Below are 23,931 nucleotides of genomic sequence, written 5' to 3'. Positions count from 1 at the left end.
TCTGCCTATTAGACTACAGAATACCAATGGAATCAGTGACATGGGAAACTATACAAAAATTCTATCTAAGAAATTAAAGCACATACCAACACTGCTCACAGTGCAGACAAGAACTATGAAAATTTCTGGACTTCTGGAACTAAATAATTTATAGATAAAGCACTCAAAGTTTTCTGGCTTCACATTGCTAATTCAATTATGTTTAATAAGCCTCAAATGTTTGATAATGAGCAGAAATGGCTACAGAGGGAGAGATTTATACCAGAGGTTCATTTTAGTCAAATGAACTGTGTATTAGATGATTACAGTACCTGTTTGCAAGCACTCCATTGACCTGAGTTATTACAGTAGATAACTGACCAAGGCCTAACATGGACTTCACTACACCATGATAGTGAATAATCTAGAAAGAGGAAGAAAAAAACAAATGAAAACCCCACATACACATTAATGAAATTCATGGCAATCTGAAGGAAGAAATGTGCCCATTTGGGTGGTTTTAGAATAGAAAAAAGCATAACTAATTGCACCATAAGCTAAATGAATATTAAAAAAATCCAGTAAGAGAATTGTTTCAGCTCATAAACCACTTTCAACAGCAGTAATGATTTAGCAACTGACACAATAAGCAGTTAGATTCCAATTTTACTTAAAATATTCTGAAGAATTTTTTTTGCCTTAGTTGTCTGTGAGCTAAAAAGATTTTAAATAATATTTAATAAAAAGGAAAAAAAAAAGTTTTTATTTACTTGGTCAGGTTCCAGTTGGATAGCCCTATCATAGCAGGCTGTTGCATCTCTTAACAAGCCAATGCTTTCATGTTCAAGGATCTGCTCTTTGAGAGATGGCTCTGCTTTCCGGATGGCGCTCACCCCGGCCACTCCGTCCGGCTCGTGCATGGCAGCATACAACCTCTGTATTCAGACACAATTGGACATGGCATTAAAAACAATAAGGTATTTTATAGATAACATGCAGAATCACAGAACTTCTTGAACATGGAGTCCACACTACTCTGTAGAACTCATTGGCAATAAATTTCCATGGAAGTTTCAGCTCTGCTGGGCTCCTCTTAAAGTTGAGCCCTAGTTCTGCTTAGTGTACAGTAATATTAATGATCTCATACTATTGTTAGAGTACCACATGAAGTTACTTGAAACAACCTCTATAAAGAGCAAAATAAATATCCTATTATTACATGATAGCATAAAGATGATTACTTTTGGTGAAAAAGCAACATACTAAGTTTTTTTCAAATTTGAAATGTCATTGAGGAATATAAACCATAGGGAACCACAAAAAGGATCATTCCACAGGTTAAAATACTTCTTGAAAAAGATTCTATAATCTGCAACACCTTTAGCATTGGCTCTTTTTCTACTTTAGAATAAGCCACTTGGAATTTCTTCCAATGTACTTTGTCTTTTCTTTTGTTATTATAGTTGGCTGTATTTTCTGGCAAAAGGCACAGAGCCAACTTCAAAGCAATAACTGTTATACAATCAACAAACCCACATTTAATTATTTTCAGGAATTTACAATATTTTATTATACAACAGAAAACTATTCATTCCTTTTCATATAAAAAGCAAGAGAAAGTACTAAATAGTGCTGAAACACAGATAACTAAACACTTGTATTCAACAAGTGCCCAAATAAATATTTTCTTCTTCCCATTACAAAGAAGAATTTGACCAAGCTTTATTCACCATACACATTTTCATCTGAAAATAAAATACAAAAGCCAAAAAGAACTTCAGAACCTGAAGAAATCCAAGATGTTCCTGAATATTTTGTTTCTTCTCTGTTATAAATGATTCAAAGTGCATCACAGCCCTTGTGTAAGCCTTGGAACGAAAGGAGGCCACAGCCAGTGTATCCTGGGGAATGAGGTCTAGAAAACGTGTCACATTTTGATATTCTCCATAGTCCTCACTTGATGCTGTTGAAAAAAAGACATATTAAAAAGTTTGTCGATTGAGGTTTCATTTGTAAGGATTATCTTATGCATCAAAATTCAATTAACTCATTTAACAATTTAGTGAGATAACTGTACTAATTAAAGAACATGGTTTTCTCTTCTGCCAACAATAATTTGTTTAAAACAATTCTGGTGAACTTTCTACATCTTGGAAGACAGCACAGAATATAATATATGTTATTTATAATACTATATTCAGTTAAACACTGTTTAGAAAACTATCAAGAAATTAACATTTCATTGTCCAAATTTAAAATATCTAGCTCTTGTAACAGGCATTCAGAACAATCCATTTGGGGTGGAAGAGGTGGAGATCACAATATGATATTAAGAAATAATAAAAGAGATTACATGTTATACAACATTTGTAAATGGTTATAATGTGAAGCTGCAAACATAAATACTTCTTTGAATAATGTTAATGCCATTTTAAATAAAAATAACTATTCCTCACTTTTTAGATCACTTCTGTCTTTGCTAGACTTGCCAGCACTTTTCTCCGCAATAAGTGTTTGAAATTTATGCCTCGCCCACTGAGTGAGATGGTCCAGCATGGAGAACACTGTCTGTGTGCTCAGCTGGCTCAGGTCAGAGGCGCTGTCCTCGAGCCTCCTGCTGGACTGGTCATCGTGTTTCAGCACAGCCATAATCTCCATGTAAACCTACACAAAGGTAAAAGACAAAGTGCCATACCCACAGCAAAACAGTAGGAAACAGCAATTAACATAAAATCAAACTAAAATACTGATCTTTTAAGCGTGTATTTTAATAATTCGGAGATGATTTGCATAACCTTGCTGTCTCACAATCTCAAAAGGAAGAAATGGCAAACCAAGGAGCAGCTGTTGTTCAAGGATTCTGTAGAGGGACAAAGTCTTGAGGTTTCAAGACAACAAATGCTACTGCACCTCTTCTACAAATACAATACTTCAAGATTTGATAAGAATAAAGTTATCTACTGGTTACAAGATTACAGATCTACTTTTTTTGTTTCTGTTTAAATGCCATGATAAAATATCTGTTTCTGTTTGTTTTAGTTCATAAAGTATGAGTTAGCATAAACAACAGATGCTTATTGTGAATCTACTTGCTCACAGAAGAAAAATCATCACACGCCTCTACACGCCCACAATATTTAAACACAGATATTTTAGCTGTGAAATTTCAAATTAATGGAATATAAGTTATACTTTTCAGTATCTTCTAATTGCTTTGTTTCCCCCAGGTCATGCTTGCAAAGAGTCCTTGCAAACCTGCATCTCTCTGTACATACATGTGCTGCTCCCAGTAAAAATGGCAGCACTTGGGCACATGCACTGACAGCTCAAGCAAACTGAAGGAAAGCAGGATGACTCCTCTCCCACCCCTGCCTTGCCACAACACATCTACAAATCCTGCTCCACATAATTCTGGCAGCTGAATAGTTTATCTACTGAAACTGTAATTGCAATCAAAGGAGAGGAAAAAATTATGACTCTGAATTCTTGGAATTATACAAGTTCAATTTACTGGCTGTTTTTGTCGCACTCTTCCTCTTTGTACCACTCCAGCTGTTGATGTTACTGCAGTCACAATTAACTACATAATATCTGATCCTAGTTCTAACTGGTGGAAATCGGCAGAAAAGCAGTTCCAACACAAACTTGTATGAGTATATTCAAAACCATGTCAGAAAATTTACATTATTAATAGACAAAAAGGAATTTAACACCTGAACAATTTATTCGTGTAGGCCTACAGAGCTGAGCACCTCTCATGAGGAACAGCTCCTGAGCATTCCTGTGAAAAACACTACCATCTTACACTTCTTACCTCTTGTTGATCCTCTTCACTGCAGCCCAACAAAACATACACAAGGATGTGTGGAAGGAGATAAAGTGTCACTTTATAATCATTTTTCATCATAATACTGCAGCAATCAAAAACTTTTCTGGCAAGATCATGTCGCACCTATAGGAAAATATTATTTCCAGGAAAAGCATCATTACAAAAATGCAAATACATGAACAATCAATAGATTTCCTTTTGTTGATGAACACAAATTCTAGTCCATCAAATAATTTTAAGATATCTATCTTCTACAGAAGGTTCATCCAACTTAAATCTGCAACAGGGATACCAGATGGCAGCTGCTAATGCACCTAGCAACTGCTGACAGCACGAAAAGACAGTTAAGTCCTGCATACATTTACACTTCTCCATGTGTTTTATACCACTGTGAACTCACACTGGCCATAGAAAAAACTGGTATAGTCTACCACTACACTGAGCCTCTCTTTTGCCCTTAAAAGCCTGCAGAAAGTAGGATATTATGAAGACATTTTGTCTGAAAGAGGACAGTGTAGTTACTGAGTTATTGTAATTCAATTCACTTCTTACTGTGGCTGATTTGGAAGTGACATTTTTGGTGGGTAACTTAGATATAGAAGAGGGAAAAGAGAAATAAGGTACAAGTAATTTTTATGCGCTGGGACCATGGAGCTATTTTGGAAAGATTTTGGAAATCTTTCCAAAATTGAGAAGGTAAATCCAGAAGCATTTCAGACACTTTTCACAGCACTTGTCAGTGCTCTCAGTTTCACAAGAGTGTCAGAAAAAAGGCAGGTTTCCTTGATTTTTAGCTTTGACATTGTCTGTGAAGCCTTGCCGGGAACCAGTGCTGGAAAGGGAGAGTGCAGTACCCTGCTGAAGAAGCAGGAAAGTCCTGAAAGAGGCCTGTAGCCTACAGACATATTCTCCCATCCATCCTTGATATGCAGAAACTGAAATGAGGTTCAAGAATTGTCTTGCAAAGAGCATTATTTTTGCAAAGAGAAAGATTCCTTTTCTTACCTTTGTTATAAGATAACCTGCCCAAGTTGCTGACCATTCTGCAAAATTAACACCTAATTTGCTTAAGTAAATTGGCTTCTTCACCTTAGACCAGTTTACAGCCTTCTGATAACTCTTGTACCTGTAATTTTGAAATATCCATTTAATAAAACTAACTTTTCATTTAATACAGTAAACAATAGCACATTTCTACTTATGAAATTCCCTCACTGGAACAATATTAAGTTCTGTCTTCTGAATCTTTAAAAATAGAATTAAAATCACCACTTGCAGTAGTCAGCGTCTTTTATTCTAGAGCTTCTTAAAATGAAATATGAAATAAAAATTATCATAACTTGTTAGGCTGTAAGTATATTTTAATGTGCTATTCATAATCAGTTTTAAGAAATGGAGTTTGATAAATAGAGTACTATGTTGTTGACAGGAAAAACCCAGCGTATACATGAAAGCCAAGAAAGGCAAAAAAGTCTGTTTTCTAAAAAGTTAAAGCTTATCACAGGTGAGCATGACTGTCTTCATGAGGAAACAGAAGGGAAACTGATTATTTCAAGTTAAGACACCAACATAATTTGAAGTTTTATTTTGTTGAAGTAATGATAAAAATAGTGTGAAGAAAAAGTCAAATTAAAACTCAGTGAGCTCCTCCTACTTCTATAAAAGGTAATAGGATGCTGATAGATTTGAGTAGAGTGGAAAGAAAACAAACAACAGCTTCAAAACATCATCTAAGTCAATGCTCTAGGGACAAATAGGCAGACCTGAGCAAAGTATGAGCTCTGAGTTTTGCCTGTTTGATTTAGAATGAATTACATTCAAATAAGTGCTAATTCAGCTTTTAGTAGAACGAGCTTATTTCAGTTTTGTAAAAATATATATCATTGTTCCCAGAACAGTGACAATCACAAAACCATATAAGGTTAATACTAGCCTGGAGAAAAAACCCAAAACAGATCTGTTATGAAAAGCCATTCCTTAAGCTGTGATATACCGTGTGTTTAAGTGAGGTTCCAAGATCTCCTGCACATGCTCAGGAAACCTCCTCCAGAGCCTGGAGCCAGGGCAGTCAGTGTTTGTCTCTCTGCAGTCATAGATGGACAATAACTCCTGAAAAGGCATGGTGTGCATCACCAAGTTAGCACTGAGAATTTTCATGACCACAGTACAAAATCCCATGCACATGATCAAAACCCCATGTATATGATATGATCTTTCCAACCTGAATGATTCTATGATAAGTAATGAGAGAGAAGTTATGGAATGCTTAATTCAGAAATCATAACGGCAAAACTGTCATCCAACACTCATAATCCCTTGTTACTAGGCTGCTTTGATTTCAACTACTGATTCCTCAGATTCTCCAGCTGGTGTTTGGACCACATTATCTTGTATTCTTCACATCTGCCAATAAACCAAGACTACAATTTAATCTGATTCCTCCTTGTGCAGGAAGTGCACAACCTTGGGCATGTGCTAATAAAATTCTTATCCTGCTGACTACACAAGACCACCTATTTTCTCCCGGACTAAAGAACTGCCCTGAAGTTTTCACAAAGATATTAAACATCAAAAACAGCAAGAACAAAAAAGAAACCAAAATCCCACCATCTGCTAAATAAAACCAGCACAAAACACTAAAGCCTGAAAAGAAGGGTATGCTCCCTTTCAGTTGCTTCTTAAAACTGTAAGCAGAAACCATCTTAGGAATACTGCTTTTAATATCTGCCCGTGCAATCTGAGCTAATATTAAGCCACTCTCAGGATTAGTCCTTAATCCCTATGTATGGACTGCTAGTTACCTCTAAAACATCAGACGTCTCCTAAAATATTGTGACACAAAAGCAAACAGATCTATCTTATTTGAGAACTACCCAGAATACTAAGTGTACTTCCTAATTTAAACCTGTTACAGGTTGAAGTTTCAAGCACTTAAACATATACTTCAAAATGAAAATTTGTATAGCACAGTTTTAAGTTCAATGATACAGAAAATAATCTGTGAAATAAAAGCAGGATCTAACTATGTATCTTACCTGAATTGCATACGCTGCAGAATCCTGAGCACGAACATTGTCAGCATAAGCAAGGAAAGCTCTGGTCAGTTCCATTAACAATCCATATGCAAAATTTGGATCTTCCACGCCAGCCTTAATCACAAACAGAATGTGAGTTTTACTAGAACAGAGTAAAAGCTGTATCTTTCAATAATCACTTGGAAGCATAACTCTAAACTGTTTTATGTGAGACAGCAAGTCCAGATTTTCAAAAGGTCTAGAGATAAGAGGTTCCCTCCTCCCAAGGACTTTTAGAAGATCCCTAATGCTAAACAAAACACAACTGCAAGGCTTCTTACCACAAAGGTAAAGTGTTTTCCTTGAGTTTCACTTGTTGAAAAGTCGAGCCTGCCGGGATCTATGGCTCCCAGTTCACCCAAACATTCCCCACAGAGCAGCCGAGCTTGGGAGTTTGCGTCCTGGCAGCCAATGAGAAGCACCGTCACCAGCTGGGAGATGACTGGCTCCACGGTCTCACTGTCTGTGACATACTTGATCAATTCTTCCTAGGAAGATGAATGATAAAGATGAGTTATTCTGCAACCATATTTGTAAATAATCTTGGAAATCTTCAACCTGTAACTCATTTCTGACTTCATTTAGCCATGACTTCAAGTGGTAACTACAGTCCAGTTGCAGTAATCTACTTCTCACCCTAGGAAGGACTAAACAAATGCATGAGGGATTTGGGCCTCAGTTAATAAAGCTGTCATGGCCGATATTGTATTTCATTATCATGCACCTCTCTACTAACTTCATTTTCTTTCTTTGTCTTACCAAGTACATCTTTTCTTTTCTACGTAATCTTTTTCACTTATCCTTCTTTTCATGTGTTCCAATACTTCCTCCCAATTTCTCTCATGCAACTGTTTTGACACCTTCTGAGTTTGCTGCCATTTCTATTCTTATTATTTGCCATTTCTTGGACATTTCTTCACTCTGAAGTTCTACAAAACCCAGTGTTTCAAGTCCTTTGATCTATGCCCATCATTTTAATTGGGTGTCCTTTCTTTTTTTGTTTTGGCCCAGCTTTTATTCCTCCGTTTCACATTTAGTGCAAATACAGAAAAAAATCAAGATGTTTGTCATTGTTATGCTTAATGAAAACTGAAACCACAGCCAACATAACAGAGCAAATAGTTCCACAAGCTGTGGAACTAATTAAGTTTGATTTGTCTCAATTATTTTGCTAGACCTCTAACTCAGCAAGGCATGGCAGGATTTTGCTGACCTGAGATGCAAGAATTACTGGTTGGCCAGGAGTGCACACAATGATTGTTTGTTCTTTTAGCTGGACTTTTTTTTTTAATTTTTGGCAAAAGAAAGTCCCACAATCTTCTAACTATAAGGAGACTTATTACTTTTTCTAATGGGTCACATACACCCTTTGGGCTAATAACCACACAGAATTGTAAAGCAGTGTCTTCAGCTTGTACATGGCTATAAAATTTATTTGAATATGATCAATGGATTCAAATTTTTGAGGGTGGAAGACAAAGAAGGAAGACAAGAAAAGGTGTGAGTTGGTCAAACACGTCTTAATTCTTTCATTTATTACACATACACACACACTCTTGCTTTTATGTATGAGGCTCCTGGTGCAAAAGTCAAACATGCCCTAAATAGACAATAAGCTCACATAATAAATTGCTGAAATGGACTTCTTAAATACATCATTCCTCAGAGTTGGGGTAAAAAAATGTACACTAGCCTTGCTGAATCAACATCACAAAGATTTGAAGGATTTGAAAGTCCACCTACACAGAATGTCATGAAAAAGAATCCGTTTTCCCCATTATATGAAGAAACAGCTTAATGAACTGAGAAGAATAACCCAGTTCCAGTGAACACCCTGTAACAATAAGGAGTTTTAGACTTTTGGTCCAGATGCTAATTTGATTTATTTTTAGTTCTGCTGAAGGGAGTTTTCTGTACCTGGTTTCTGTACAATGTTTCTTTCAGGCTGGTAAGTGCATGAATGCGAACATCCACGTTCTCGTGCTGAATAGCTCTCATAGAGAGCTGCAGGGCTGTCTGCAAGTCTGTGCTTTTGGAGGACTCCTGAACATGACAGAAGAAGTTCAAGTTAACTATAACAGGAATATGACTGAACAGCATCTCAAAGAACACAAGTAAGAACACATGGAAACAACTGCCTTTTTGCCTATGTTCTCAACTATATCCATATATCACTGTCTTCTTGCCTATTTTTAAAAATGTTTTACTCAAAAAGGTGCTATATTTTACTTTTGAGTAAATATAATGATGGTGTAAATAAAAATTATAAAATCAGAAGAAAATGCTTTGCTTAAAGTCTGTCTAAAATCAAATTAATTTCTACTTTTGTTGCATCACTCCCACAAAATAACTGCTACTTCCTATCTATTACCTAACCATTCTGAGGGCAAGCAAATGAAATGGACTAAAGAGTACTCCTAAGGAGAGACAAACTTTTCTCCCTGTAAAGAGAATATGGCCATAGCTAAAACTGTTGACTTCTCATCTTATAATCTGGCACAAAAGAAATGAAAAGTCAGGGTTCAGGAGATGCTATACAGAAACAAGAATGTTGAACATGAGTATTTTTCTTTCCTAAACAAGAATCAGAACATGCTTCAAACTATGCCTGTGATACACAAAACCTTTTTTTGTGGTGGAGGCAGATAAATGTATTTCCACTTAACAATACACTTCACATTTTCCTCAGTTGTCATGAATTTATTTGATGCAATAAAGCCAAGCAAATAAATAAAAGAAGCTGTACCTTTCTGTATTCCTGAAGGACGACCTGAACTTCTTTTAGTTCAGGAAGGTCAGGTAAAAAATATATTTCATGCAGAAAGTCTCTAACTGCATCCCTAAAAATTATAAAAAAAAATATTGTAAAGAATACAGCAAACATTAGGTGAATCAGAAAAACCTTAAAAACCCATCAAAAGAATGCAATGATGAAATCTCTTTCAATATTGCTACTATGGCCTTCTACAATGGACTTATTATTCCTATTGCTACCTTTTATTGTGAAAACTGTTGCTATGATACAATGCAAGAAGAATGAAAACACAACAAAAGTAATCAAGATATTAAGTATCAACATTCCTAAAAAAAACTCTTTTAAGCTACAAAATATAAGATGAAAAAGAATTATGACTCAACCTTATCTTCAAAAAGGTTAACTCATGAGAATTAAAGTATTTTGTAATAAACTTTGATTTTATTTTCAGTTGGCGTGAACATTTGAAGGGAATGTATGAAAACTTATTCAACATAATAATCTGTGCACTTCATAATTATAGCTCTAATTATTGAAGAAAATAACTAATTTCCTCCCCATTTCCAATTTCATGCACTTCTCTTTAGCTTAGAGCAAATGTTAGCAATCATTATTATTCTGTAAAGGGAAGTAATTTTCCATATCAGTACAATAAACACATTGAAGAAAACCTGGCAGGGTTCAGTGTCTGAATGGCTTGTAACTTGGCCACAGCATTGTATATATTTGTAAGGACAATATAAAAAACCCTTTTCAGATGAGGCTACCACCTGTTATATTTCAAGATCTCAAACACAATTTAGAGAAGCGGCAATTTTATAGGACAACAACTATTTAGAATAAAAACAAGATTTCTCATCTCAGTGCTGGATGATTTGAATTTGGGATTATTCCCATTCCTGTTGCAGGAATTAAACCATATAACTGAAAATATTTTGTGCAGTACCTGTTCTCCACTATGAGGAAGTGGAATATTGCTGTGGTTTCCTTGGGTTGGATATGTATGAGGGGCAATAACACCACTATCACATGGCTGAGCAAGGAGCCAAGGTAGGAATGGTCCAGGCTTCGAACAAAGCAATCCCAGGCTCTAAACAAGAAAAGGCAACAAAGCAACACAATCAATGATTCTTCTCTGCAGGAAACATTTCAGGTGAGTCATGAGAAGCACTTTAAGCTATTTCAACACTGTGGTTTAGATTACTGTACAGAACAAAACTCAACAGTATATTAAAGGCCAAAAATAGCAGGGATGTCACTGTTTGAGTACACCATCAGTTCACCTGCAACATAGTTCTGGGAAGTCATCCTTGTATCTCAGAGCTGTTCTCAGCGTGGTCATCATCTTCACTCTGACTGAACTGACGTGTTTGGGACCCATGAGTGTCATTAAAGACCTCAGGCTGTTTAAAGCCTAGACAGATGAAAGTCAGTGTAGTGTATTAGATACTCAGGAAAACAGGTAGGAGTCATATTTTCTATTAAAATCAGGCTACCCTTGCTTAAGAAATCATACTCTAAGACACCAAAATTAGGTTGATGCTCTAATAAAGAATTTGGATTTAGAAGAAAAAGGGGGTGAAAGGGAATCTCTAATGACAAGATTGTAACAAAACCCTACATTCTTTAGGCTGTTGACAGATTGATGAGGGAAGTGGATACCAAAGGAGTTAATGATTATAGATGTCTGTTACGAGACACAATTAACTATATATCCCAAGCTGAAAAGAGAAGGCTTAGGAAATACAGAGGAAATAAACAAACTTGCATTTAAAGGAAAACCAAACCAAGAAAACCCTAACAGAGCTGACATACAACTGCTCACAGAAGTGACTGGCAAGCATCAGGGAACAGGTAATAGCTCAGTTGTCAATGAAAGACAGAAGAGAAATACTGAGATGCAGGAGGTATTTCAGTGACAGTAACACTACACCAAACAAGGTAGTGAAATGTCCAGCATGACAGATCAGTAACACAGGAATAAACCTGAGCTTGAGAAAAGGTCATGCAAGGGGAAACTCAACAAGAACAAAAAAACAGAAGGAAAGATAGAAACAGCAGCAGGTGCAGCAAAAGAAATGCTATAAAAGTTAAGAAATTCAGAAAGCATGAAGAAAGGGGGCTGTGAAAATGAGAACATCTTAACATGAATATCTGAAGAGTAAAAAAACACCAGAGAAAATGCAGTCTATCAATGCAAAGGTTATGTACATTCTAGCATTGAAAACTTCCTGCTGCAATCATCTACACTCCCTCTGTGAGGAGGCTAAAAGGCCAGTCTTGTGGTTAGCACTGCCTCAGCAGAATTTTCACTTTGTCTCAAGCTGTGAGCTCTAATTTCTCTAAATGCTCTCTACTGCAAAGCTTAAAGAAGCTGTTCTGTGAGAACCAAAACTAATGAAGTCCAGCTTCTCCTGGATTTCCACCCTCTTTCTTTACCTTTACCCTTTGGTGTTCTTATATAACCCCATGCAGTAATTGCAGTTTTCTCCCATATTCCTTCATCCTCGCACTCGTGTTCATTTCACACACTAAAAATCATACACTTGGATTTCTCCCTTAGAATTCCTGGCTGACTGACTTGTTGCAAACACTACATCTGACTGAAATATGTAATACAGTATCTGACCATTAAAGAAACCAAGACCTTTGGAGCTTACACAGAACTCCTACCCACAGTGAGATCACCAGTTTTAAAGAATCATTCTGGGACTCTAGTATCTTTGAGGCATCCATGACAGTTGCATGATCACACAAGTAAGTCTGGAATATTAAAAGAGTCTTTGCTTAGTTTTGTTTTAATATACCAAATTAAGTTTACACACCATTTTTTTATCCTCAATGCCAACACTGGAACTCAGTAACTGCATGTTAAAAAAAGCCAAGATACCAAGCAATTTAGGTTGCAGATAATCAGCCTGTGAAGAGGAAAAAAAAGTTAAAACTACAAATAATCTTACAATTAACACATTCCAAAGCCTAAGAAATTAAAAAGCAGGTATGAAATGCTAATTCTGAAATACATATGAGAAGAATCCCAAATACATAGCTACTTAAGAAATATCACTGTTATTGACAGACATCCCTATTAGATTGTGGATTTTGCTGTTTTGTTGGATGTTAGGATGTTTACATGTGTGTTGTTGGTTTGTTCGGGCACTTTTTGTTTTGATTTGGTTTTATGATTTGGTATGGATCTCTCTGTTACAGAAACACTTAACAGGAAATGTCAGCCTCACTTCCACTTTTTGCCTGAAATAAGTGATGTTCAGAGAATGGTAAATTGCCTTCACTCTCAAAATGGCCAAAAAAAATCATTGAAAAAACTGAGCATGACGATTTTGACGCCCTTACCATTTGCTCTGGTGAGGTTATTTCCCTAGGTCCCTGATAGGGATCATCCTGAGAGGCAAATGAAGCCAATATGGACAGACCATTGAAGACTTGCTGGTAGTGCTCCCCGATCCGCAGCAATAACTCGTTATGCAGGCCCTGGTAGTCCTGCCTCAGCAAGCTGCCCAGCTCTATCTCAGTCTCATTCTACAGTCAAACACAAAGTCTTCATTTAATCACAATTCAATTAGCACACTGAGAGACAGGAGGCATTGGGCTGGTTTGTTATAGAAATCAAAGAAAAAGCTTTCAAACAGCTCAATGTTAGACAAACCAAGCTTTTAGAATTTGCCAAGTTCTAAAATACCTCAGACACATTCCTCAGAGCCAATGGAACTGATTATAAATAATTAGAACAAAACTTCTGCATATGCAATTTCCCAACCTCTGCTTTGCAATACCTTAATTTAAATAAAGCAGAAAGCTTGCTATGCATCAAGTTGCTCCTAATCTGCAGGTGTAACAGAGCAAATGGCAATTTACCTTGAGGTAATGCAGCGCCCGCTCAAGCTCATCCTTGGTGCAGGAACAGACCAAATGAGAGAAGATGTACTTGAAGTTATTGATTAAAATCTCTCTTCGGTTCACATTCAGTTGTTTTGCTATGGTTCTGATAAGTGTGGAGGCTGCAGGACTGGCCTTGGCTGCAAGGTCAGGAAGCAAAACTTGCAGGGTCCGCTGGTAAATTAAGAACTGCAGTTAATGGAAAAAACAAACAAACAAACAAACCCTCCAAAACCCCAGGGTTAGGCTAAGTCCCACTTGTGTCAGTACCACTACACATGTCTGGTCATAATTATGACCATAAGTATGAACAGAGAAAAACTTCAATAAGATGAAAATACCTAGTAAAAATGCAGATAGAGCTAATTACTTTAGGAGCTGCTTTATCAAATCCATACTAAGAAACATGTAAACAAAAACCGAGCTAGCATTTTTTGGGTCAATCCAAATTCTCCACAAAAGGAAATCTTAAAAAAACCCCGAAGAAACTAAAAATGCCAACATGCCCACACACAACACTTGCCCAGCCTATGGTGCAGCTAAAACATTGCTGACTTAACAGTTGGGCACTTCCCATCTACCAACAAGCAAAACACAAGTATGGTTCTGAAGTTACTTAGGATTCCAGTAGAACAGATATCAAACCAGATCAAAAAGATCTGTATCCACAGAATAGTAGTTTTCTTCTTTTGAAAGTAAGAAAGCTGACACCGTGCAAAAATCACACCTTACAAAGGATGCCTCCAAGTGCACTAAATCATTAATATAGATATACTTAATAAGCATTATAAACTTCAGCTTCTTATCCATCATACTTCAATTGGCGCTGTAGCCGTCCCACTAACTCCTTGACAAAACTGTTCCTCTGCATTTCAGCTCTCAGCTGCAGCATTCCCAAGAAAAAGTGTGGATTAAAATTGAAATTCACAAATACAAAATATCAAAAAGACTGACCAACTTACTGAGAGAAAGCGATTTAGATCTGGGAAATCAAATACACTGGCAATCTCAGATAATGTGTCCAGAGCCATTTCTCTCTGGTGAGCAGCTGTTTCTTTCTGCAGCTCATTGCCCTGGCACGGAGCACTCAACACCACCATCTGGCTGGAGTGCAAGGACTCCACTAGAAACTAAACATGAAAAAATAGGTATTCAGTATTATTTTCCCCTCGTTCACGCTGTAAAACTGAACACAAAAGTTTCACAAAAGTTCATATGCATCTGTTCTCCTCTCTCATTCATTGCGCATAGATCAATGATTATTACTTTGCGACAGAACTGAATTATCATCCACTTAATAATTACATTCAATTTTGCAACCCTGGAATCAAATATTACATTATTAAAAAATATTCAAAATTAGAAAAGTCTGCTTTCGACGATTTTCTTTTAAACAGGACTTTTTTTTGTCATTAGGTAACAGATATTACAAAAAACCTAAATCAATCATGGCAGGATTATGCCTGTGAAATGCTGACTTCAATTCCAGTTTTAAATCATAGTGTCTTGCAGCAATAGTACTACAGAATGCAAGATTCTCTGTTTCAGAGTGAAGCATCTAGGGAACAGAGAAGCAACACTATTGAGGGGAGATCACAACAAAATCAAAGTTTTCCATTCCTTCCTGGAAGTTTGTAGCATTTTTTTCCTTAAAACCATTTATTTCTTGTCCTAGGAGATTTCACCTTGAGCAATAGTGCAATTTTGACCTTGAATTCCATTTTCAAAATACACACAGAGAACTCAAATACATGCACTTTCTAAACCAGACACTCATTTTACCTGACAGATTGGCTTCTTGTACTGACTGAAGAAAGCCTGCAGCTTGATAGCCTTGGCTGCTGCCAGGGCCCGGATTTCCGTGTACGCTGCTCCGGCCACCGAAGCTGACTTGGACAACAAACAGTGCAACAAATGCAAGAGGGCAAATGGTACCAAGTCTCCTTTGGATGCCCTTACAAAGTAAGCAGAAGAAAAAAGATTAAAAAGGAAAACTGAATCGTTGCATTAATAGAATGACTTAAGAACATGCAATTGCCATCATGCAAAACGAGTCCTGGTTGTATTGGCATGGTTTATCTACACTCCCTATGACAGGGCAGAAGAAAATGAGGAATATTCTGTTCCACAGAAATCAACAGCTCTGTACAGTTGCAATGGACTTGGGGAAAAGGTGGCTTCAAAATAAGTAATTTACTCTAACACTTAAAGGGCACTTTGTATCATAAAGTGATACTGTATCACAAAGTGAAACTGGTCAATTTTCAAGATACTATCAAAAATACCTTCCAATATCTCCTGTTGTGAGAATCAAGGTATCTTTAAGCTCATTATTTCTTGATATTTTGGCATTTGTGTAGGCTTCTTTCATCCTTGAAACAAACAGCTGGTACATGGGAAAACAAAAACAAATTAATGTTAGTGTTTGACATTAGTGAAACAAAAACCATAGTAAGTTAGGAACAAAACCCAAAAATAAACATGAATTCACCTCTTTTATGAATCCTTCTTCAGAGTCTAAGGATTCTAGTATGTTCTTTATGCAGTCACTGAAAGCCACTCGTACATCTTTGTCTGGATCTTCCATTAGATTTAATAAAGACCCAACAAGAGTCTTCACACTGGACTCATCAGTATTAAAATCCAGGTGTTTGCAAAGATGAGGTATATTTTCTATAAATGCTGGGTGGCATGGTTGGAGGAGGGAAGGAAAACATATATTTAATACTTTTTCAAAATCTACTGAAGTGCACAAAAGAGTGATGCAAACAAATCATAAAGCACACTTTACTTTTTTTAACCAAAAGGATAAATATTGTGAAATCAGAGAAGATATTTAGAATTTAGGTTTTATCAAGTATTACAGCTTTAGATACAGCCATAGACCAAATTTAAGCCAAGGTAGTTTAAAAAGAGTATCACTGACAACATCAAATATCAGGAGTGATATCAATTGAAATACAAAACTTCAACATCAATAGAAGTATTAGAAACTCAACATAGAATGGAATGGGGAAAGGTTCAGAAACAGTGACTTAGTACCTCAGATGGAAGTGTAAAATGTTACTAAAGTCACATACCTAGCTTCACTGAACTGGGTGCTTTGCTGTCAAGGAGAGTGAGAAAGGGCTTGAAAACACAGGCTTGCACAGAAGAGGTTTTTCCATGAGCAGAAGTCACAGTAAGGCTGCTACACAAAATATCATGAGTAACATCCTTAATAGCAGAGTCTGCTAAGGAAGGTCGTACATGAAATGGACCGGAAAGACAACAAGATAACTTCCCAACTATAGCAGCACAAGCCTCCTTGACTAGCTCAGACTCATCTTTGATTTGATTTCTGAAATGGAAACAAAAATGAAATCATTTTAATAGATCATTTATCTAGAAATTTCTTTTCTACATTGTCTGAGTTCTCTAACTACACTGACAGTACTATCAGGACAGCTTAAGGGTCTGTCTCACTAAATCATCCTTGTCCTTTTCAGGTCACCCTCATGTTCTGTTAAATGTCTGAAGCAGCGCTGGGCATGGTGAGGCTGGCATGCTGTAAAGAAGGAACTGAAGACTAAAACAAAAGGACACAAGACACTAAGACATATACAGAAAAAAGCCAGAGAAGCTGAAAAGATTTTAAGAGACATCTGGATAAATACCACATAGATTTCACTGACAAAGGTATCTCCCTTCCCCACCCTAATTTAAATGGGGGTCTTCAGTTAGCAAAGGAACTTGTATACTGACATGGTAAGTGAACACTATTATGTCACACAGACATCATCATGTGCACCTATCCTGTTGATATCAGATGATTTCTGAAATTAAGATCTAGCAAATTTCATATGAAATGAACATTTATTTTTGTGCTTATACTCCATTTATTATTTGCCCCTTTTTCTTCTTGCACAAAGACAGAAAAGCTGCATTAGTACATACAAAAGAGCTCTGGGAATCCCGCTGCAGGACTGCACAGGATGAAGCAGGACAGAGAATCCTTTAACACAAGTGGCCCGAATTACTTCATAGTGACTTTGTAATGCCCAGTGATAAACTGATTTTCTCCAATCCAGATGAATGTTGCTTGGGAAGAGAGACAGAAGGAACACACAGTGTGACTGAGTTTGGGGTGCTAAAGAGAAAAAACAAAGTAAATAATTACTTGATTTAAACTTTTAATACCATCAATTAACATAAGAAGGCAAATAAAATAATTTTACTTTAGAACAATCATTCCAAAGTGGAACTAGGTTTTATATACTTTAACATACTTACAGAAACTCTCTGCAGTTTTTTGACTCAAAACGACAGGACTAAACCCCCAAATAGATGGCTTAAAAGAAGAATCATCAGGATGGCTGTAAATCCAGGGCAGAGACAGCAATCCACATAAGTCATCAAGAATCTGATCACTCAGTGGAATTTTCACTAGGGGAAAAAAACAGCAAAACAATAACAAAAATATACTTTTTCAGGTCTATAGAGTTTATAAAACATTTCATGTTCTTAATTTGCTACAAAATATTACTTTTTCTATCAACGAAGGTTAGTATCACTATTCCCACACGTTGATATCCTACATTTTAGGCATGTAATAGTAAATCATGTACTGCTAAATAACCTAAAAATCTCACTGAACATATGACAGAATGTAACACATGAGCAGCAGATTGAATATAACTTTGGTATCTCTGGATTTGTGCAAAGACTTTCAGGTAGACTTTGTGGTGTCTGGTAAGCTGACAGACACCAGATAACATTTCATAATAACATTTCAGTCCTGGTAACTGAGTCTGTCCTCTATCCTACCAGTTACTTAAAAAAAATCCATGAAAGTACTCAATATTTTTGGTACCACACATGCCATGTTTGTTGAAGCTGCTCACAAGCTTTGAAATTGCTGAGTGGAACAAAAAATAATAAAGCATGGTGCCTCTGTGTGTCTAAAAGAAAACGGCTAAAGCTTGATCCTTTTTGTTTATTTTCACTATCCTCATGTATTCTCTTGATCGGATAAAAAATCAACAGAAGTAGAGACAAAAAGAAGTAAATTATGTTCAACAAGGAATGAAACTAAGGTCTCTAAACGGAAAATAATGCTCTTTTTTTTTAACCTTTTTTGTAAAAGACTTGGAATACTAGCACAAGATTCATAATTTCAGTACTTCTACCAAAAGAGACTTAATACAGTCAAATGAATTCCTAATTTACAAAATACAAGACATCTTAAAGGGTTTCTTACCTTGTGCATATAGCAAAGCATCAAAGATTTTTACCATTCTGTCAACCACTTGTTCTAGATTAACAATCTGTGTAGCAGCCTCTAACAGGTTTCTGCAGACTTTCACTACTCTTGTGGTAAAATCAGAGGAAATCCACTTGAACTGTATATTCACCATTGAATCTGAGGAGCTTGGAGGAGATTTCTTACACGTATCAGAGTTACACGGAGGAGACCCTCCACAGTCTTTACTGTTAAAACAGAAAACACAACAGTGCAACAAACAACAATTAATATTAACTGCCTGTAAGCCAAGTTACTATGAAAATGTACTGGACCCACCCAGTATTGATCCTGATACACAGACAGGCATTAAAGTAATCACATAAATCGTAATGAGAGTTACAAGAAACTCTTGGTCCCACAGTTTCCCCTTGGCACCTTTACCTGGTGGAATCTGTTGGGGGAGAACAATGAACTATGCACAGAGCAGCCAACCGCAGAATTACAGCCATCCCTTCCACAGCCTGCAGAACATCCTCTGGCAGAATTTCTTCCTCAAGGAGAGATATTAAGGATGCAGCTTTCTTAGTGATTGCATTCCACAGAGCACTCTTCAGTTTCATGTTTACAGGGCTAAGTCTGTAATTTGACCATATTAATTATTTTCTAACACATACTTTATTTCAGAAAAGATAAATAACCATAGCAAAACCAGAGCTAATCCATATTTGATATAGGATTAGAAAAATACAAAATGAAGCTTTAGCTTAAATGTGTTGTTTGGATTGAAAAGAGCCTAACTCTGAATTTTAGTATGACTCGGATTTATCTGAAAGGCTATAAATGCATAACTCTACAGTCCTTGGAAGGTCCTGGTAACCACAGAAAGGCAAACACTAGACCCATTTTTGAGAAAGGCAAAAAAAGAGAATCCAAGAAACTATAGGCCTGTCAGCCTAATTTCACTCCCTAGGAAGATTATGGAAAAAGTCTTCCTTGAACTCATTTCTATCTGCATGAGGGACAAGAAGGTGACTGGAAACAGCCAGTATGTATTTATGACAGGCAAGTCGTGCTCTCAATTCCTTTCTACAATGAGACAGGCAGCTCTGTGGAGAAAAGTGGGCTGCTTTTTCACAAGACTACAACTGTCTACAAAATTAGGCTGACAAGAACTTCATGAAGGTCTGTATGACAAGTCCTGCAACTGGCAAAAAAAAAAAACAAACCCTGATGCAATAGAACAGACTGACAGCTGACTAATTAATGAGCAGCTTTGGAGAAATGACCTGGCAGGCTTGTGGAAAAGTGGAATACTAGAGCAGTGTGACCTTGTTTCAAAGAAGTCAACTACAGCCTGGGCTGTACTCAAAGAGTGAAGGCTGATCACAAGCCCACACCTGGAGTGCAGCATGCCCCAGCCTATTTTGAGTGCCCAAAGACACGAAAGAGATCAACTGCTGGCACAAGTCCAAGAAAATCAGGGAGCACAGCACAAGCAGAGGTTGAGAGAACTGGTTTTGCTCACCTGAGCACAACTTGATTTAACTAGACCTGCTTTAAGTATATCCATTGTAACAGCACAGCCTTACACAATTCTGTCACACTATGGATGCTCACAGCTTTGTTTTCAGTGTGAAAACCTGAAAATAATTTTCATTGAACACCTTAAAAAAAGTCTCTTTAATAAAGTTTGGCTTAAAAATCACCAGTAGATTTTGATCCCTCAAAATATAACTGAGATTTGTTCCCCAGAAGCTCTTTTAATCTTAATCTTAATTAAGAAGAAACTGCCTCAAGAAGTTGTCATTATTATTCAACAGCCAAATCACTGTAAAAGTAGTTACTAAGTGCCATACATTAAGGGTGCAGGTGATTTCTTTGGATGTTTTGTGGGTAGGCTCAGTCGGAGTCTTTTCTCTGGAACTTCATCACTGCTGCTGCTCCACCCATCAGTGTCTGAGCTCTCCAGCTGGTTCTGCTGGAGCTCCTCTAAGATTTCTTCTGTTTGTGTTTTTAATGCTGCATAAAGCGGACTCACCAGATACTGGAATGGACAAACAACAGAGGTACCACAATGTATGTTCTGCCTTACTTAAAGATGTGCTATTATCACTTCTGACTTAAAATATTAAATTGCAAAATATAATGGTAAAAAAATTCATAAAAACCTTTTAGTTCAAAAAACTTAATTACAAGATGAAAGGTCTTATGAGAAATGAAGTTTCCTGAGCTGCTACCAGAGAGGATGCAGCTTGTTCAGCTGTTTCCCAGTTCCTGACAAAATACCTTGCCACCAAAGCCATCAAACAGACACACAAAGTTTAACCAACAGGTAGGATACACAGATGAATGTATGGAATAGAGACACTCATCATATCTATCAACATTTCCTTATCAACACCTTGTTATGGTTTTTAACAAAAAGAGAGTATCTTTCAGTTGAGTATCAGGAAGAAATTTTTTACTAGGAAGGTGGTGACACACCAGCACATGTTGCCCAGAGAGGTGGCGGATGCCCCATCCCTGGAAACACTCAAGGTCAAGTAACCTGGGGCTCTGAACCCTGATCCAGGTGAAGCTGTCCCTGCTCATTGCAGGGAGTTGGACAAGATGGCCTTTAAAGGTCCCTGACAACCTAAACCATTGACTCTATTTTAATTTAAACTTCTCTGTCCCTAACAAACATGACTAAAATCATATGGTTGGAAAGTAAGAGCATCTCAAGCTACTGCACACTACTTGCAAAGCTGCCCCCATATGAGTGCACTCTGGGCCTTACTCTCATGTTGTATCATGATTGTGGGCAGACAGCTGTGCCTGCATAGCTTATGAGCAGTTTAATACATCTGAAAAATATAGGAATTCAGCTACGTCCAACAGATTTAAGAACCTGTAGAAACATGTGAAACAGATGAGAAAAAAGGAGTATTGACCTGAACACACAACTAAAAATAGCATTTCCTAGATTTTCTTCTTTGCACAGGTATAGGTTTTTGTATATGATCTATTCACACAATATATTCAGTTTTTAAAACAAACCTACCTCTTGCTCTTCCTGAGTTCCAAGCACATTCACAAAAATTCTACATATGGTACCAATACGGGCCTTTCTTATTTGTAAGGCAGATTCATATCCAGCTGGAACAAACTCCAGAAAATACTGCAGTATGTGGCAAAAGGCAGTTTTCAGCTTTTCACACCGAAGACACTTAAACACATCCCCTTCAAACAAAGAGCAGAGCTTCTCTAGCAGCATATTCAAGTAGACAGGTTCAATATTTTTGTAAGAATCTGCTTCAAAAGGCAGCAATGTCCTCACCAACAGTAACAGTGGTTCTCCAAAGAGTTCTGATTCTTCAGTATCTATTTCAAGTGCTGATTGCAGAATTTCAAAAAAGACAGTGAAGAATATACTGGCCAGCTGTTCTGGAGGTCCTCCTAAATGAATTAACTTCACCACAAACTTCATTGCCAAAGTTTTAACTTTTGGACTGCCGTACTCCAACAGGGAGCAGCCTATGCCCCAAAGAACAATATCTTGTCTTACAAAAAACATATCTGCAGCAATATTTGTCAGAATAGACATTAATACAACTTCCAAATGTTCTATATTTGGCATACCCATCAGCTGTAATGGTGCCAATCTTAAATATCCCACTTTGTCACTTATATTGCTGGAAAATCTCTTTACAGTCACTGGCCAGACCAGTCCATCTCCCCAAATATGCTTCTGTGCATCTCTTTCATGCAAGATTATTAAGTCTTGAAAAAGCTGTAGCAAGTCTTTAGTTAGTGCTTCAAAAATGGAGCAGCTCTTCATTTTAAACAGAAAAAGTAAAGAGCAGATGACATCACAAATGTTCTTGTGCAATGTGTTGCAGTTTGGAGCTGCAGCAATCCGAAGAAGCCTTGTTATGATCCAGTTACTAAACTCTAGGACAATAAAAGAGAATCTTTATTATTAAGATAAAAACTAAAATCTCCAATTGAGCACCTCCCTAAGAGCAGATTGTTCATCACTAAAACTACATCCCTTGAGATAAATGCTCAGTAGACAGAGTCTTCACTGGGACATTTATCAGCAGATCCCATTGAAAAAGAGGAAAAGAGGGGGCAGAACATGGGGGTTGGGAATGGAAGGCACACATTGTACACTGGTATTTCCAGACATTTTCCTCTATCAAAAAACCCCCCATCTTCAGGCAATGAATACAAGTACAGTATATATCTCATCAACACTATATAATAATATATCTATGCAATGGTAATGAATAATGCAAACTCTGTCCTGAGAAATTTCCATTATCACAAGTGCTAATCCATTCACAATATTCAAAGTCTATCATCATACTAATTTATAAATCTATAATGAGGAACTTACACATCTGCCTTTCCCCCATTTCTGTTCTTTTGGATGATCCCACTGTCTGCAAATTTAAATCCTGAAAATACCAAGCTTCAACACAAACATTTGCAACAAACTCACCAATGCAACTGTGTTCAGTTTCCTCCTGATTTCCATCCACATTTACAAACATAAGTGGGGAAGATTTCATGATATGCTGAATAAAATCAAGCAACATCACAGAACTTGGCTGTGAATCTGATTTCTTAATCAGTTCCAAGGCAACTTTCAAAAAGAAGACAACAATATTTAAATCAGCATTGCAACAAACCACTTCACAGATTTTGTTCACACCTTATGAGAAATATTCTGAAAATATATACAAAATGCTATGATATGGCAATAAACTTCCCAAATTATTTATTGAGAGTATATATTTTTAATCCATGAAGATAATTTCATAGATATTGTCACCCTCTATGTGACTCCAAACTGTATGAAGAAAAGTATAAATTACTCATTAAATATTATTAACACGAAACGCATTAACATTTAGTTAAAATTCTATCCAACTGTGTGCTGGGTGAAGAATAGCAAATATTTAACATTTCCCTAGGTTTACAGTCTTGCTGGAGAAACCTCCAGAATATAAAAGGTTTTAACTGGTAAATTCAGCTTACTGAAGCAGGAAATTTTGTAACAAAAGAGTGAAAGTGTCTAATGCTGCTCCACCTACCATCCTCAGGTATCTGAATCATATCAGATTTATCCAGATCCCCCAGGGATCCTATCCAGTGTTAATTAGTACAAAAAGGAAACTATCTGAGA

At 36.8% G+C, this 23,931-nt stretch overlaps 1 protein-coding gene across 1 annotated transcript in view; it reads right to left on the bottom strand.

Moving 5' to 3' along the window:
* Positions 1 to 23,931, bottom strand: part of ATR (ATR checkpoint kinase) — a 39,091-nt gene that overhangs the window by 13,941 nt on the left and 1,219 nt on the right. Inside the window, exons 3-30 of the mRNA XM_083868857.1 lie at positions 23,245 to 23,388; positions 21,802 to 22,691; positions 20,615 to 20,802; positions 19,200 to 19,394; positions 18,774 to 19,003; positions 17,807 to 17,959; positions 17,471 to 17,663; positions 16,615 to 16,874; positions 16,026 to 16,216; positions 15,820 to 15,920; positions 15,317 to 15,488; positions 14,497 to 14,664; positions 13,514 to 13,708; positions 12,992 to 13,177; positions 12,463 to 12,555; positions 10,921 to 11,051; positions 10,584 to 10,727; positions 9,629 to 9,722; positions 8,800 to 8,925; positions 7,164 to 7,370; positions 6,844 to 6,957; positions 5,802 to 5,917; positions 4,814 to 4,934; positions 3,794 to 3,931; positions 2,436 to 2,643; positions 1,764 to 1,942; positions 750 to 914; positions 312 to 403 (exon numbers count right to left, since the gene is read on the bottom strand). Of these exons, the coding sequence (XP_083724983.1) occupies positions 312 to 403; positions 750 to 914; positions 1,764 to 1,942; positions 2,436 to 2,643; positions 3,794 to 3,931; positions 4,814 to 4,934; positions 5,802 to 5,917; positions 6,844 to 6,957; positions 7,164 to 7,370; positions 8,800 to 8,925; positions 9,629 to 9,722; positions 10,584 to 10,727; positions 10,921 to 11,051; positions 12,463 to 12,555; positions 12,992 to 13,177; positions 13,514 to 13,708; positions 14,497 to 14,664; positions 15,317 to 15,488; positions 15,820 to 15,920; positions 16,026 to 16,216; positions 16,615 to 16,874; positions 17,471 to 17,663; positions 17,807 to 17,959; positions 18,774 to 19,003; positions 19,200 to 19,394; positions 20,615 to 20,802; positions 21,802 to 22,691; positions 23,245 to 23,388 (5,194 nt within the window). The remainder of the gene's footprint in view (positions 1 to 311; positions 404 to 749; positions 915 to 1,763; positions 1,943 to 2,435; positions 2,644 to 3,793; positions 3,932 to 4,813; positions 4,935 to 5,801; positions 5,918 to 6,843; positions 6,958 to 7,163; positions 7,371 to 8,799; positions 8,926 to 9,628; positions 9,723 to 10,583; positions 10,728 to 10,920; positions 11,052 to 12,462; positions 12,556 to 12,991; positions 13,178 to 13,513; positions 13,709 to 14,496; positions 14,665 to 15,316; positions 15,489 to 15,819; positions 15,921 to 16,025; positions 16,217 to 16,614; positions 16,875 to 17,470; positions 17,664 to 17,806; positions 17,960 to 18,773; positions 19,004 to 19,199; positions 19,395 to 20,614; positions 20,803 to 21,801; positions 22,692 to 23,244; positions 23,389 to 23,931) is intronic.

This window comes from Zosterops lateralis, assembly GCF_965231275.1.
Source record: "Zosterops lateralis genome assembly, chromosome: 10".
Lineage (NCBI taxonomy): Eukaryota > Metazoa > Chordata > Aves > Passeriformes > Zosteropidae > Zosterops > Zosterops lateralis.
The sequence above is the reverse complement of the archived record's forward strand: the minus strand, read 5'-3'. Positions and strand labels throughout refer to the sequence as shown.